This window comes from Oryctolagus cuniculus, chromosome 5 (genome assembly GCF_051225735.1).
Source record: "Oryctolagus cuniculus isolate XC-2025 breed Fujian yellow rabbit chromosome 5, ASM5122573v1, whole genome shotgun sequence".
In the NCBI taxonomy this organism is placed as follows: domain Eukaryota; kingdom Metazoa; phylum Chordata; class Mammalia; order Lagomorpha; family Leporidae; genus Oryctolagus; species Oryctolagus cuniculus.
The window spans coordinates 15,594,106-15,609,731 of NC_142871.1; the positions used below are offsets into that span (position 1 = coordinate 15,594,106).

Here is a 15,626-nt window from a genome sequence, read left to right on the forward strand (position 1 = left end):
GTGTAGCCGTGGGTATGTCCCTGTTCCCCTTTCTGTACTCACTGCAGGTGTGAGATACTGAGAATATCAGAGGCAGACTTGACAGACATGAGCCTGTGAAGAATGATTGCAGAAGATTTCCATGCTGGTTGCTCTGTGAAAATAAGAGCATTTGATGCATGATGTTACTAATACTGTAAAGAATGAATCCTACTGTCACCAATTCAACCCTATTATTTCACGAAAATTCATTTTTTTAATTCTGCGTCTCATGTTATTTGTTTTAAGCATTATTTGATATAGAGACAAATTTTGGCAAAAATGTTCTGCGTTAAAATGAGCTGTTTTCCTTTTGGTTTGACGTCTTATAAATCTTGGGACAAAGCATACAAGACATTGACATTGCTGCTCCTTTAATTTGGTTTGACTGAAGGTTCCAGAAACGCTTTTATCATGGCTCTCTCTTTTTATTTCCAGGGCTCAGCAATGCCTCTGGCTCATATGGTTCTCAATACAGTTCTTATTGTATAAATTGAATATTGTTTTACTTAGCTGTTGATTGTACCATCCGCTGGTTCACTCCCCAATTGGCCACAATGACCGGAGCTATGCCAATCTGAAGCCAGGAGCCAAGAGCTTCCTCTGGATCTCCCACGTGGTTGCAGGGGCCCAAGGGCTTGGGCCATCTTCTGTTGCTTTCCAAGGCCATAGTGGAAAGCTGGATCGGAAATGGAGAAGCCAGGACTCGAACCGGCACCCATATGGGAAGCTGGCACTGTAGGTGGCGGCTTTACCTGCTATGCCACAGCGCTGGCCCCTCAAGTTAACATTTTATTTCATTCATTTTTTCTGCAGTTACTCTGTGAAAGACATGTGGGGTTCAAAATGAAGTGATTGGTCTGGATTTTTTTTATATGAAATTAATTTCTAGCTGAAAAACAAGGATGTAGCCTCAAACTTTAGATTTTTGCCTATCTGTGAACACAAGTAACATTGGACCATCCCTTCCCACAGAGATCAGCTACCTGAAGCTGCATGGGGCTACACGATTAAGTAGACCATATATTCTTAAGTTAGCCAGGGTCCCTACTCCTTACTGTTTTTCAGACATTAATGTCAAGAGTCTATTGCCATTTACTAGTTGAGTTATACCATTTTTTTTTCTAATCTTTGGCTGATTTTCATCATTCATATCGTTCCTTCTGCTAGATGTATATTATTTGTAGGTACATTATAGAACTTGTAGGGAAGTTTTTTAAAATACTATTAAGCCTCAACCCTAGAAATTCTGATTTGTTTCACTGGCATGTGGCCTAAACATTTTCTGGAAGTTTCACCAGTGCTTCTGATGTGCAACAAGGGCTTGGAACTATTGCTCTATTGTATTGGATCTTAAAGATTTTTTACTCTTTATTAGGAGAAGTTAAATGACCAACTTGAAGAGCAGAGACAGGAACAGGCCCTGCAGAGGTACCGCTGTGAGGCTGATGAGCTGGACCACTGGCTCTTGAGCACAAAGGCCACCCTGGATAGTGCACTGGGGACAGTCAAGGAGCCCATGGACATGGAAGCTCAGCTGGTGGACTGCCAGGTATGAAGATGATTGCAAGGAATATGCCAACACCATAATGCATACTTTGAAACTGCCAAAAATATTGGTGAAAAAAATGTGTGGGTAGATGTTTCTCACAACTCATACAGAAAAGCAATACATTATAAAAGCTGAAATGAAATCCAAATTTGAACTTAATTTTTTATGTGTATTTTTTTTTTTGGACAGGCAGAGTGGACAGTGAGGGAGAGAGAGACAGAGAGAAAGGTCTTCCTTTTGCCATTGGTTCACCCTCCAATGGCCGCCGCGGCTGGCGCACCGCGCTGATCCAATGGCAGGAGCCAGGTGCTTCTCCTGGTCTCCCATGGAGTGCAGGGCCCAAGCACTTGGGCCATCCTCCACTGCACTCCCTGGCCATAGCAGAGAGCTGGCCTGGAAGAGGGGCAACAGGGACAGAATCCAGTGCCCCAACCAGGATTAGAACCCGGTGTGCCAGCGCCGCAAGGCGGAGGATTATCCTAGTGAGCCACGGCGCCGGCCTGAACTTAATTTTTGAAAAGAATCACCAATAGTATCTATTTTTTAGAAAATCTTCACCTTACCAGAAGACATTTTTACAGATTATAGATACTAAAATACTTGTGGTATCTATATTTAGACATTAAAGGAATACAAACTCAGTACCACTAAGTCAACTGTAGCACAATAGCAAGTGTCTCTAGGTCTTGCTGGAATTTTGAGTGTACTCTGATGTATTATTTGGAAACCTGCCAACTGACAGTTTTAGGCAGACAGTAGATACTGAACACGGACAGATTATCTGTTGGAGCAGAGTTACTTCCTCCTACATCAGGTCTCTAGGAATTAATGTGTGGCCTAATTGTTTAGAAGTCTTATCCTAACGTTATTTTCTTACCTCCTTACTAGGAGATTTCCAAACATGCTCATTTAATTATATAGAATAGATATGAACTCTGATGTGACTGTCAATGATTTAGTGATTTTCAACATATATATGGGTGCATTAAAAGTTCTTTCATTTAATTAACTATAAAATGTCTAGAAAGCCCTTCCTAATCTGAAGTCAGAAACATCAGTGTATACAGCTTGATATTTCTCCCAATTGGAATCAGAATAAGTGAAAATCATCAGTGAACACTACCTTTTTCTTAATGTGTAGTACACTGTTTTGGTCATTATTGTTTTTTACTTGATATTTGCAATGCTGAGGGTAACCATGTGGATTTATGATTGCTTTAGGAAACTTATCTCTATGTACACAAGACATTATTATTATTATTACATGCTCAAATGATAGTTATTAAAAAGTCACATGTAATTGCTTTCTGTTCTAATGTTACTTTTCTGAAAGAGACATGTATTTTCTTAAGATTTACTTAATTATTTTTGAAAGGCAGAGTTACAGAGAAAGAGAAAGCCAAAGAGAGAAAAATGTTCCATCTACTTGTTCACTCCCCAAATCACTGTAATGACTAGGGCTGATCTGTATCCAACATGGGTCAGAGACCCGTGTTCTTGGGCCATCTTCTGCTTTCTCAGGTGCATCAGCAGGGAGCTTGATTGGAAGTGGAGCAGCTTAGAACCAGCACTTATACAGGATGCTCGTGTTTTAGGTGGTGGCTTAACCCATTGCTCCACATTGTGCCCCAAATGACATCTATTTTTAACACTTCCTTTTAGCACTTAATCTTACTACCCAAACTGGTATTCCCAAATTAGAATTTGTCATTACTGCCTCCCCTTTCTTTTGAATACACTTATTGTTATAGTAATACATAAATTGTGTTGTTCATATTTGATATTTTAAAAGACTTTATATTTTGTTTTACCTTGCAAGAAGGGAAAATATTTCTTCTGATCCCTTGGTTTAGTATTCATTTTAGAGGAAGACCTTGTAGCACTACAGATTCATCTCAGAAATATGAATTAAAATTTTAAGGGAATTAAAATTTGTTGGAAATATAAGGATAAAGCTGTATCATATTCAAACAAAAAACCACAAAGACAAGGCATAAGAACTGCAACCTGAAAATAATCAACACAAAGAAGCAATGTTTTGAAAGATAGGGTCCCACTTAAATTAACAAAGAAAAGGTTGATGAGATGATACCTTCACTAATACTAGCTATAAGCATGATAATGTAACACTAAAATACTATAGTAATAAATATAAGATACACTAGAGCATTGAACCTTTTCTCTTTATCTGTTGTATATAATACATTTTCTCTACTGTTTTTCATTTTGTAAAAAAGATTTATTTGTTTAAAAGGCAGAGTGACAGAGAGAAATAAAGATCTTCCACTCACTGGTTTTAATCTCCAGATACACACAGTATCTGGACACAGCTAAGCCAACTCCAGGAGCCAGATGCTCCATCTTGGTCTCCCATGATGGTGGCGAGGACCTAAGTAATTGGGCTATCATCTCTGCTGCTTCCCATGCATATTAGCAGGTGCTGAATCAGAAATGGAATAATCCAGACTCGAACCAGCACTCCAGTATGGGATACAGGAGTTCCAAGAGGCAGCTTAACCTGCTGCTCCACAACACACACCCTATGGTTTTCATTTTTAACACTCAGTCTTTGAAAGAGTAAAATCCAAGGGTTCAGGAAATTGAAAATAAAATCTATATGCTGCTCTTGCCAGCTATAGGAAAATTACAAAACCCTACAAAAGCCTGTTGGTCTGGTCTAAGACCACGTGAGAATTGTGTTTTGCTGCAGAGACAATCTAAACAAGCTACAGGTATGTGGATTTCATGTTTATGTCTGTTATTGTAGAATATGCTTGTGGAAATTGAGCAGAAGGTGGTGGCCTTATCTGAGCTCTCAGTGCACAATGAAAACCTGCTGCTGGAGGGCAAGGCTCACACGAAGGACGAGGCTGAGCAGCTGGCGGTGAAGCTGCGGACGCTCAAGGGGAGCCTGCAGGAGCTGCAGAGGGCTCTGCACGACAGGCAGCTCGACATCCAGGTGAGGGCTCCCGCCGCCCCTGACAGCCGCGATCCGTGCTGTGTGTGCCCCTTCTGAGTGTCGGAGGAGCACCCGAGCTTCCCCGTACAGCCACTTTACACAGGCATCGCAGCATGCTGTTTGAATTTACACTTTGACCTTGGAGTAGATGTTCAGATAAGTTGTGTAAGGAGTGTGTGAGTCCATAGATCTGGGGACTGCAGTGTGGGAAATGAACGGGAAATAAGCATAACAGTCCAAAACCAAAGATGAACAGAAAGAGACAGAAAATCCAGGCAGACAGAGTGAGCTGCAGACTGCTGGTTCACTCTCCAAATGCTTGCGATGACTGGCGATGAGCTAGGCTGAAGCAAGGAGCTGGACACTCAATCTAGGTCTCCTACATGGGTGGCAGGGACCAAACCACTTGAGCCATCACTGCTGACTCTCAGGGTGTGCATTAGCAGCAACCTGGAATCAGAAAGAAGCCAAGATTTGAACCAGGCATTCTGATATCAGAGATGGGCATCCCAAGACGGATCTTCACCTCTAAGGCAAACAACCTCCCTTCCAAGCACGTCTTTTAACTCTTTGAGCTTTCAACCTTCTGTGTCCTCATGTTTTAGGTTTGTTTCTTACAAAGAATAATTGTATTTTGTTGGTTTGGAACATTTAATCAGGAAATACCAGGTTTTTTTTTTTTAATTTATTTTTTGAGAAGCAGAGAGAGCGAGAGTGAGAGAGCCACTCCCCCAGTCTGCTGGTTCACTCTCCGAAGGCTGACAACATTCATTCAGGGTTTGGCTGGGCTGAAGCCAGGAGCCAGCAATTCAGTTAAGGTCTCCCATGGCAATGGAAAGACTAATTAGTTGAGCCATCACCACATTCCACCTAGGGGGTTAGCATTAGTGGGAAGGTAGAAACAGGAACAGAAGCTGGATATCAAACCCAGATACTCCAAAAAGGGACATGTGTCTTAATTGCTACATCACATGTCTGCTGTGGGAAAGCCCCTGACTTTTAAATGGCAAACTTAGTCCTTTTAAATAGATTGTGCTTACTGTTATAGTTGGACTTTCATTATTTTACTTTTTGCTTTCTATTTTGTCCTACTCTTTTGCATTCTTCGTATCCTTTTCAATCTGTTTTTAAGTGATTAAGTGCTTTAATTTATTTTTATAATAGTTTATATAAACAACAAATTTCACATATTTCATACACACGGATTTAGGCACATAGCATACATACCTAATTCCAAGTCAGCATCTTACTCTCGGTCCGTATCAGTTAAGAACCTTACAACATGTTCAGTTTCTTCCTATGTGCCTTCCATACTAGTACTGCCCACCATTTTAATTCTGTTTTTAATCACGACACATTCTTGTTATCATCCTATACAAAAACTAAGCACATATTTATCAGTTAGCTACTGTGTGCTGGCTACTGGTTTTTGTGATTTGGTGAAGGAGCAGGGAAACAACAATCTCTATTTTGCTATGTATTTCTGACTGTATGTTGCCATCCTCAATGGATTATGGTTCGTAAGGACAGGAAAGAGGAAAAATCAAATGCATTATTATATACCAAGTTAAAAGACAACCAGAGACATAGGTGAAATGACAGGGAAAGGCAGGACTTAGAGTTTGCGGTTTTCAACAGGGTGGCTAAGGAGCCCTCGCTAATTTTTCAGGACAGAGTGAACTGTAAGGATATGGAGAAGCACCTGCAGAGACTACCAGGCAGTGTCACACCTGCTCTGGACAGGGCCAGTGTGGTCAAAGGGAGGTGGGGAAGAGGACAGTGGCAGCTAAGAGATCAGGCCCTGTCTGAGTCCCCTGGGCTGCTGTGACAACCACCACTGAAGTGGGGAGCAAGTGGATCACAGAAATGCACGAGTGAGCTTCCTCCTCGAGACGGCACTTAGAGGTACAAGGTTTGAGGAGCACACCACGTGAGGACAGGTTGAAAAGAAGAATGAAGCCCCGGGGTGCTCCAGCATTTAGGGTTTGGATGATGTGTTGGAGCCCAACAGGAAAGATAAAAAGAGAAGCCAGTAAGGTGGGAGGAAGATGGGTTTGCTTCCTGAAAGTCCCCAGAGGTTCCTGAGGAGTGAGATCGGAGCAGGACTGAGAACTGCCTGTTGGTCTTAGTGACTTGCGGGCCACTCGTGACCTCTGCAAGAGTTGTTTCTGTGGAGTGGCAGAAGCAGAGGGCCCTCTGAGACAAAACAGAGGCATGAGAGAGGGGGAGCATGGGTGACTCCAGGAGCTTTGTTAGAAAATGGAACAGTGGAATGAGATACGCTGTAAGAACCGCATCAAGAAAAAAAGATTGATTTATGAATGAGAGAGACAGAAACAAGGAGGGAGAGGAGGGTGTCCTCTATCCACTGATTCACTTCCCAAATGCCCACAATAGACAGGGTGGGCCAGACTGAAGCCGGGAGCCCAGAACTCAAGTCTCTCATGTGGGTGGCAGGTCTCAACTAATTATCTGCCGCCTCACAGGGTGCGGTGGAGGAGCCGGTGGGACTTTAACCCAGGTACTCTGAAATGGGATGTGGGCATCCCCAACAGTTGTGCCAAACACCCACCCCTATTTAGCACCCCCCACACACATTTAGTTTGATGATAAGAAAAATAATAATTGTATCTGTATGTTTACATACAGATGGAAATAACTCAGTAGAAAAAAAAAAAAACTGAAAAAGGAATCTTGTGTAGGAGGGACAAGCTAGGATCAAAGGTAGAGTGTTTGGTGTTTGAATTTAGACCACAAGGGGCAGTGTGGTCTCCTCTGCTCTTCCTGCTAAGCCAGAAACTGACATGCCTAGGAGCAGAGTAACTGCCTCTCCCCTTGGCGGAGCCACCCCACCTACTGATGCCCCCTTGATGTCTTCTGTCCCCTCCAGTGGCTTCATCCAAGCTGCCCTTCTTTTATAATTTATGACTGGGACCAAGCCAATCCCTTCACATACTAGAAAAAAGAAAAAGAAAACTTAGGAAGGAGGGAAGACATCTGTATTTGAGTAAAATGCTGGAAGGAATTAGAGCATAAATATTGTGGTGAAAATTTGATGGACATTTCCTGCAATTGCTTTGTTTTCTCAGTCTATGATGGTTGTTCAGAATAACCCGACATATTTTTCAGGTTTTTTTTTTTTTTTTTTGTAATTCTATGATTATACAATTTAGAAAGCCAAACCTTAATCAACTGAAAAGTTTTGGAAGCAATGGAAGAATTTAGGAAATAGACTAGCTTAAAGGAATAGAGAAAACATAACTTTGATATAAGGAAAAGTTTGTGAAATAATGTGCAAAAATTTTCTATCAATGTGAGCAAAATGTGAATTATGTGGAATTTCACTTTAAAACACTTTAAAACAACACAAGACCATATGAAAAAACAATGTTTTTAGGTAGGAATAAAGTTTCTTAAAGATGCTAATTCTTCTATTAATGTATCAGTTTAAATTATTTTCAACTGAAATACTAACTGTGTATTTCTAGAAAGTGACAAAATATTACTAGATTTATCTGGAGAAATATTTTTGTAAAACTAACCAGAGTATTCTGAAAATGCAGACTTAAAAGGAGTTATTAGTCTTTTCATGTATAGGTAAGTAGTTTGGAATTGACACAAAAATATATGAACAAAAATTACATAGAATATTCTAGAAATCTTGGGACATAAGAGAACCTGATAAATGTTAGAGGTGACATTATAAATCGGCAGACAAAATATGACTGACTCTGGTTATAAAGTGAGTTTCATGGAAAGTGATACACTACATTTCACACAACCATTTTTATAGAAAAACAAGATTTAAACATGAACATTAAACCTGAAAAATACTAAAGGCATGAATATGCCTTTCCCAGTAGGCTTTAAACCCAGAATTTTGACAGTCTTTTTAAAATTCCTATATGAAATTTAAAAGGTTCTGTATGGGTAAAAAAAAAAATCTAAAAGTTAACCAAGTTAAAAGATAGAGACAAACAAGAAAGAAACTATATAATTCACATACCTTTTGTAATTCTATAAGAAAAGAACATAGAATAAAAATATGGACAAAGATATAAGGGAGAAGAGATTCTCATAATTCAGAAGAAAGGAAATAGGAGAGGCTTTAGAAAAGATTATGGAAAATGTATGTGGTGGAAAATATGCCTGGCATAATATTTTGCTGTTCTCAAAGTGATCTGTGAATCAGCTTAAACGCTAAAGAAACCAACAAAGGAAAGTTTCCAGTTTCCTACGTGGAATAGCTGGCTTTTGTGAAGCTTCTATGACACGCCACTCCTAGAGGCAGGTAGGAAGGAAAGGGGTAGCCTGATACTCACCTGCTTAATACTGGAACTAAGGGGTAGCCTGATACTTGCTCAACACTGGAATTAAGCAAGGTAGCGCCCACACATTCCGAGACCTCAGAGCCCAGGAAGGGAGCATCAGTGAGCGAGCAGGCCCAGTCAGGCACCAGGCAAACTGGTCTTTGATCTAAGAAGCAGCTATTACTCAGTTCCAGCTATTGTCCTACAAGGCTGGGTTGCTAGATTTGCCTGTTTTGCAAGGAAATTTGCATTTATTTCTAAAATATCCCAATTTTTAAGCAGTGACATTTAATTTTAAAGTTCTAAATAAGTTATTTTTAAACACTGAGAGTTTTAAAATTTTTAAGGTAGTTATGTGCCAAATGAAGCATAGCCACAGGCTGGGATCGGCTCTTGGGCCATCACTTTGTAACCGCAAACTAGATTTAAAATGTATCCACCCTTTTCCTACCAGTTATTAACCAGTGGCCTGGGACAAGATCCTTCAGCTTCCCAAAATTTTCATAGGGATCAGTTTTCCTCATCTGTGAAATAGGGATAATGGTACTTGTCTGCCCTTATCCACTGGGGATTTGTTCTAAGATACACTCCCCAGTGGATGCCCGAAATCAGGGTTCACACAGAACCCTAGACATATGTGCTGTTTCTTCTATGCATACATACCTATAATAAAGCTTAGTTTATAAGCTAGGTGCACTGAGTTGTTAACAGCAATCCTAAAATAGAGCAATTCTAATATTAAACTTTAACAAAAGTCATGTGAATGTCTTGAAAGAGTCAAGATAAATATTAATGTGTTCAGAGCATGGTTGGCCATTGGCCACTGAGACTGGAAGGAGAATTGTGGATAAAAGAGGAGAGGCCTACTGTGTATAACTTAATTATCCTGAGAATTTTAATGTAGATAATGCGCAAAATAGGTGTTCAGATTGCAGCAGTAATAATAATGACAACCACCTGTTTCCAAGCCATGACCTCTGGGAAGAATGGAACTCCCGATGTGCTGGAAGGCCAGGCTGCAGCCTGACCCAGGCTGGGCTGAGCTTGCGGACACTCTGCCTAGGGCCACAGGAATTCATTCAGGAGAGTCAGGTCCTGACTCTGCCCCCAAGTAGAAGCCTGCCCAAGAATGTGCAGTGAAAATGCAAGAAAATATGGTAGTGTTTTACTGCCATGAAATTAGTCGGTGTTTGTTTTTAAAATGTCTAATCCTCTGCCTAGCGGCGCCGGCACACCAGGTTCTAGTCCCGGTCGGGGCGCCGGATTCTGTCCCAGTTGCCCCTCTTCCAGGCCAGCTCTCTGCTGTGGCCAGGGAGTGCAGTGGAGGATGGCCCAGGTGCTTGGGCCCTGCACCCCATGGGAGACCAGGAAAAGCACCTGGCTCCTGGCTCCTGGCTCCTGCCATCGGATCAGCGCGGTGCGCCGGCCGCAGCGCGCCGGCCGCGGCGGCCATTGGAGGGTGAACCAACAGCAAAGGAAGACCTTTCTCTCTGTCTCTCTCTCTCACTGTCCACTCTGCCTGTCAAAAAAAAAAAAAATGTCTATAAATTCTATCGTCTTTCTTCTAATGGGTGTCTGGCATATAAGATATTGATGAGATGTTTAAAAATAATTAGACTTTTCCAAGATTATTTTTCAATCTGTGGGAAGAAAAAGGAGCCTAATTTTCATTAGTATTGCCATGAAAAGGACCATCTCCTTCCATACAGAAAACTAAAAATAATTTGGAGTTGATCTGAAATTAAAGTGAATTGGAGAAGCGTCTTGCTTTCAATGCATATGGCAGGCAGGTGTTGTCCTTTACCTTAGGTTCACAGGATCTGGAAGGCTGAGATCCCCCTCCTGTGCCTCCGATGGCTGCCAGAGCATGATTTCTTGATGCACCTGTACCTATAGAGTGGGAACTGCCATTACCCCATTCTTTCTAACTAATGGGACTTGAATGGTTATCCTTGAGTAACAATCCCTTTGGCTTCTGCTCAAGTAGATTGCTTCTCTACATGAAAAATACTGACCTTCATCACAATGCATCTTGAATTTCATGCTATCTTTCTTCGCAAGGGTTTGGGTCATTTTCACACATTATCATCCATCAACAGGGAGGAGAGTTTGCTCTCTATAAATAATAAAATGCTTTGTAAAGAAAGTTTAATTTATGTTTAGCATTTCCCAATCCTCACTAATCTTCCAAGGAATGTTCTTGGCAAAAGAGATTACTCTTTTATTTCCAAAATAAACAGCTTAGGTAGCCCCACCCAGTGGGACTCTGGTGACACAAACTGCCTGCCTTCGGGTTCTCTAACTTGTAGGAAAAGCTGCTTTCACGTCTCAGAGTAAGTCCCAGAATCTCATTCCTCCTGGCAGTGCCAGCTCCTCCCCAGGGAATAGGAAATGAAATTTGAACTGAATTCTTACTCCTTTTTGGCTTCCCATGGCCCAAATCTTCTGTTTCTAAATGACTATGTCAGGGAAACACTAACTGGCAAGCTACACCTGACCACATAGAAAATACATGTTAGCATCTGCTCTTGGTGCTGCATATTTTTATTAATTGGACTCAATTAAGCAGATGTGACCCCCTTTCCAGATTTCAAGTCTGGGAATCAGGGTATATCTACAGTGAACTTTGTTCTTAAGATCTAACATTTCAATTTTCTTTTTTTCCAAAGACAAATGTGGTATGAGGAATTTCAAAGAATCACTTTCAGTCAGAGGGTGGTAACCTGAGTAGATGGGGGAGTTGGTAATGAGTGCTGTGAGGAGTTACCAACTGGGCTCTGAAAAACAAGCCTCCATTGAAGAGAAAAGCAGAGAGGAAGTGGCCAGGGTCCCACAGAGGAAAGTCAACAGGTCAGGCCAAGGTCACTATTTTGTCAGCCTAAGGCACTGATTTGGAGAAACACCTCAGTCTCCTACTCTGCCTCCTTCAGGGGTTTGCTCTATGTCATACCTGCCATTCTCCTTTTGTTTCCTTGTTGCCTGGAGAGCTAGGCTCTTTTAGAATTTATTCATGGAAGATGGTACATTTTGAAGTAGAGAATCATGGTCTTCAGTCTTGGAAGACTGCCCATCCACAAAAACCTCCCACTCACAGGAAAAGCACTGCTTATCTTTGAGAGTCATTCTTGGTACAGTATAGAATTTCATGAACTGGGTGTGACCAGTCACCAATTCTGATTGTGATGCAAAATGCAAATAGCATATTTTAGATGAAGATCACACGCAATGTTTTACCAAAACCACATTCTCTGGCTTGGAAGCTGAGTAGCCCTAATCACGGGCTCTACTTCTCTTGTTTGTTCATTGTCTACCCCCTACCCGGGCCCTTGTCTCATTTCCTTTTGTAGGATACCCCCACTTCCTAGAATAGTATCTGACACACAATGAGTACTGAACCTGTACTTGTCAGTGAGTTAGATTAAAATCATATAATGTATCATTTGACGCATAGGATACTCAGAAAGCTTATGGAAAATAAAAATTAAGGATAATTTTATATTGGTGCAAAAATTTTTGAACTCTATGCATAGTTTTTTCATAATGTGCTTTTTTCCATGAACATTTTGGAGACTCATAAGTAATCTAGAAAAGATTTAAAGTGCATGAGATGATGTGTGTAGACTATATGCTAAGGCCATGACATTTTATGTAAGGGACCTAGGCGTGTGTGGGTTTTGGTATCCATAGGGTATCCTGGAGCCAGAGTTCCTCAGATAGCAAGGACAAGTGTGATAGTGTGTGAGTTCTGATTGCCAGTGCTGGGGGTTTGGCAACTATGCTTTGTGAGTAGCATAGGGGACTCATGGACCTATCCATCAATGTTAGTAGAAAAACTTTCATTCAAGAACTAATTCCATTTGATAGGCAGCATTGTGGGCCTTCCAAATGCCATTGGAATAATCTTGGAATCTGCCTAGCAGATAAGTGCTTGTATCTTTCTTTAGCCAATTGGTAACAGAGCCAGCAAGCAGCAGCATGGCTGTGGACCAGGGTACTGTGAAGGGAGTAGAGAAAGGACAAGGCAGCTTTTCAGACGTCTCACCTTTAATTATCACACTGCTTAACTCTAAAGGTTTCATTAACATTTGCATTTGTAAAATGGTAACCAAGTGTACCCACTTGGTGTACTTTTCTTAATGTGCTCATCTTAATAGTTGTAAAAGACAGATACTTCAAGAATTCTGAGATTCAAGTGGAATCTATTTATTATACAGAGCATCTGTAAACACAGCTGTATACCTAGCTGTATACACGGCATTCACAAATACAGGATTCTAGGACGACTTCAAAGCTTGGCTCTAGGAAGGTGGACATTGAAGGTATGCAAAGATCAGTATTGGACACATTGAAGTGCCTCAGGAATTGATTTGCCTGTAGACAGAGTTCCAGAGCCTGGGTTGTGAAGGGAGCATGGGGGTAGGGGTGGGGGGTAGGGGTGGGGGCAGTGGGTGCTCAGCGACCCAGGGGAGCCCTTGCCTGCATTCCTTACCTCTATGCTGCAGAAGAGCAAAACAATCAAGTTCAAGTTCTTACTGAATTCGTGAACCTTTACAAATGCCGTAGACTTCTGGCTTCTCAAACATAAATCTCTTTGGTTGGTAACCTTTTAGAGAAGTCTTTAGCAAGCAAGTATTTGGCATATACACTCATTGGGTAGAGCTTGATGGAGGTGACAGAGCAGTGCTTTCGCTGGAGGGACACAGTGACTGATGGTGGGTCAAGGTCATTTGAGAAGCATTTTGCCTTCGTGGGACTTAAGGAACAAACTCATGGGAGGACCTAGTTATGTTTTTGTGGAAAAAGATTCTGGAATAGTCTTTGGTGACCACAGCGGAATCAGACAGGTCTCCCCTCAAATATTCCTGTGTTTGACCATCTGTTTATTGTTCTCTCTCCTGCAAATGCCATAACTTAGATGGGTTTTGTGTTACCTTTTTTTTAAGTGTGGTTTCACATCCAAATGGAACCACTTTGGTGGTATTATTCAAACAGTACCAAGTAGCTTTCTTGCCATGCTGGTTATGGTTTTCCTGTGGGTAACAGGACTCTTGGTTTCTGCCTCACTAAAAGCAGGGAACAGCCCAGGAGAAGGAGGAGAGTGACGTTGATCTGGCGGCCACACAGAGCCCGGGCGTGCAGGAGTGGCTGGCCCAAGCTCGCACCACATGGACGCACCAGCGGCAGAACAGTCTCCAGCAACAAAAAGTAAGGTGTTTCCTACCTCTCTGTAGCCTGCAGACCTGCCAGGGACAGGAGTGGAGAGATGCGGTTTAGGACAAGTTGCTGCTTTTGTAAAGGCAGACTGTCCCTTTACCTGTGCTGTGAATCAAGCGCAACACGTGCCTCAGTGTGCGTCGTCGTGCCCACTGGAGGACTGGCCGTTTGGAAACCCAGTCTTTAAGAAAAGCCATTTGCGGGGTGAACCAACGGAAGGAAGACCTTTCTCTCTGTCTCTCTCTCCCTGTCTGTAACTCTACCTGTCAAATAAAATACAAAAAAAAGCATGTTTTTAGGTTTACAAACAGGACGTCTCAACCCTGGCCTGCTGTATCATGGATACCAACTCTGTTTTCAGATTTTCCTCCATTTGAGTCCATTTTATTGTAAGAAAAAATCTTAGGGAGGCCTCTGAGATTGGGTAAAAGTTGTGTGTGTGTGTGTGTCTGTTTTAAGAAATGGAATTTATTTTCATTTTCAAGTAGATGCCATCACAAAATAGGATTGTGTAGGTTGTTGCCCAGGGAAACAAATGGGTGTTAATAAGAATGATTTCTCATTGAAACCTTATCCTCACGTAAAGAGAGCACTAAAATGTTTCTTCATCTCAGAACCAAGAACATCTATTAGAGATAATGAAATGCAAAACCAAATCTGTTGGCAATCCAATTTATAAAATAAGTGGAGAATTACAGCGAACTGCTGCTTGCAACCATCCCTGGCAACCTGCAAAAGGCAGTATTGGTATTGAAAACCGAACACGCATTTTATACCACTGGGGGGCACCATTGTCCAGCAAAACTTTCTGAGACCTTGGTTTTCCCAGATTTTTCAGAGATCTCCGTTATCACAGCTAAAGAAAGCCATAGTGTACTTTGGAGACACGTTTGATGTTTACCTAAACCACAGCAATACAGTGTGTGAACTTAACCGCTTGTTGCTAGAATTCTCGGATTCGCCAGACACGGAGTCGATAGTAACAAATTCTTGTGCCTTTGCGTTTCCCTCGAGCAGGAGTTGGAACAGGAATTAGCGGAGCAAAAGATCCTCCTGCGCTCAGTAGCCAGTCGAGGAGAGGAAATTCTGACCCAGCACTCGGCTGCAGAGCCCTCTGGTGGCGAAGGGTAGGTTTGACACTCCAACTGGCTCTTTGGATTGACATTTGAAGAACTGTAACCATCTCATTCCACATTCTATTTCAAGCGTTTTCTGTCACATTTGTCGTTGTGTTTTCATGTTAGGAAATTAAATATACCTCCACTTTGGAAATTTCTCTGTGTAGCATGAACATAGCTAGTAACTATAGTGTCTGATTCACTTGCCCTCCTTCCAGAAAGCTCAGCTTGTCCGCCCAGAGAGATGCTCATGAGTCCGCTAATCAAGTAGGAAATGCATGGTAAGATTAGGTCAGTGCATTTCCCACTGAATTATCATGTCTAAATGCTGAGCACTTTATCCCTCAAGAGATTGACTTCTTTCAACGTGATTCTAAGACATAAAGATATGTGCCCACTAAACATTTTGGCTTTTCTAGAATCTATTGCTTTGATTTCTATGTTGAATTTGGATT

General features: G+C 41.6%; 1 protein-coding gene across 12 annotated transcripts in view; it reads left to right on the top strand.

Annotated features, from left to right (window-relative positions):
- SYNE1 (spectrin repeat containing nuclear envelope protein 1) overlaps window positions 1-15,626 on the top strand; it is a 551,459-nt gene that overhangs the window by 389,522 nt on the left and 146,311 nt on the right. For 10 of the 12 annotated variants that reach the window (XM_089332568.1, XM_070073379.2, XM_070073388.2 and 7 more), the window contains 4 exons: window positions 1,397-1,570; window positions 4,338-4,529; window positions 13,910-14,044; window positions 15,071-15,180. In XM_089332568.1, coding sequence (XP_089188694.1) covers window positions 1,397-1,570; window positions 4,338-4,529; window positions 13,910-14,044; window positions 15,071-15,180 — 611 coding nt within the window. The remainder of the gene's footprint in view (window positions 1-1,396; window positions 1,571-4,337; window positions 4,530-13,909; window positions 14,045-15,070; window positions 15,181-15,626) is intronic. The other 2 variants (XM_089332572.1, XM_070073395.2) reach the window with 1 other exon arrangement.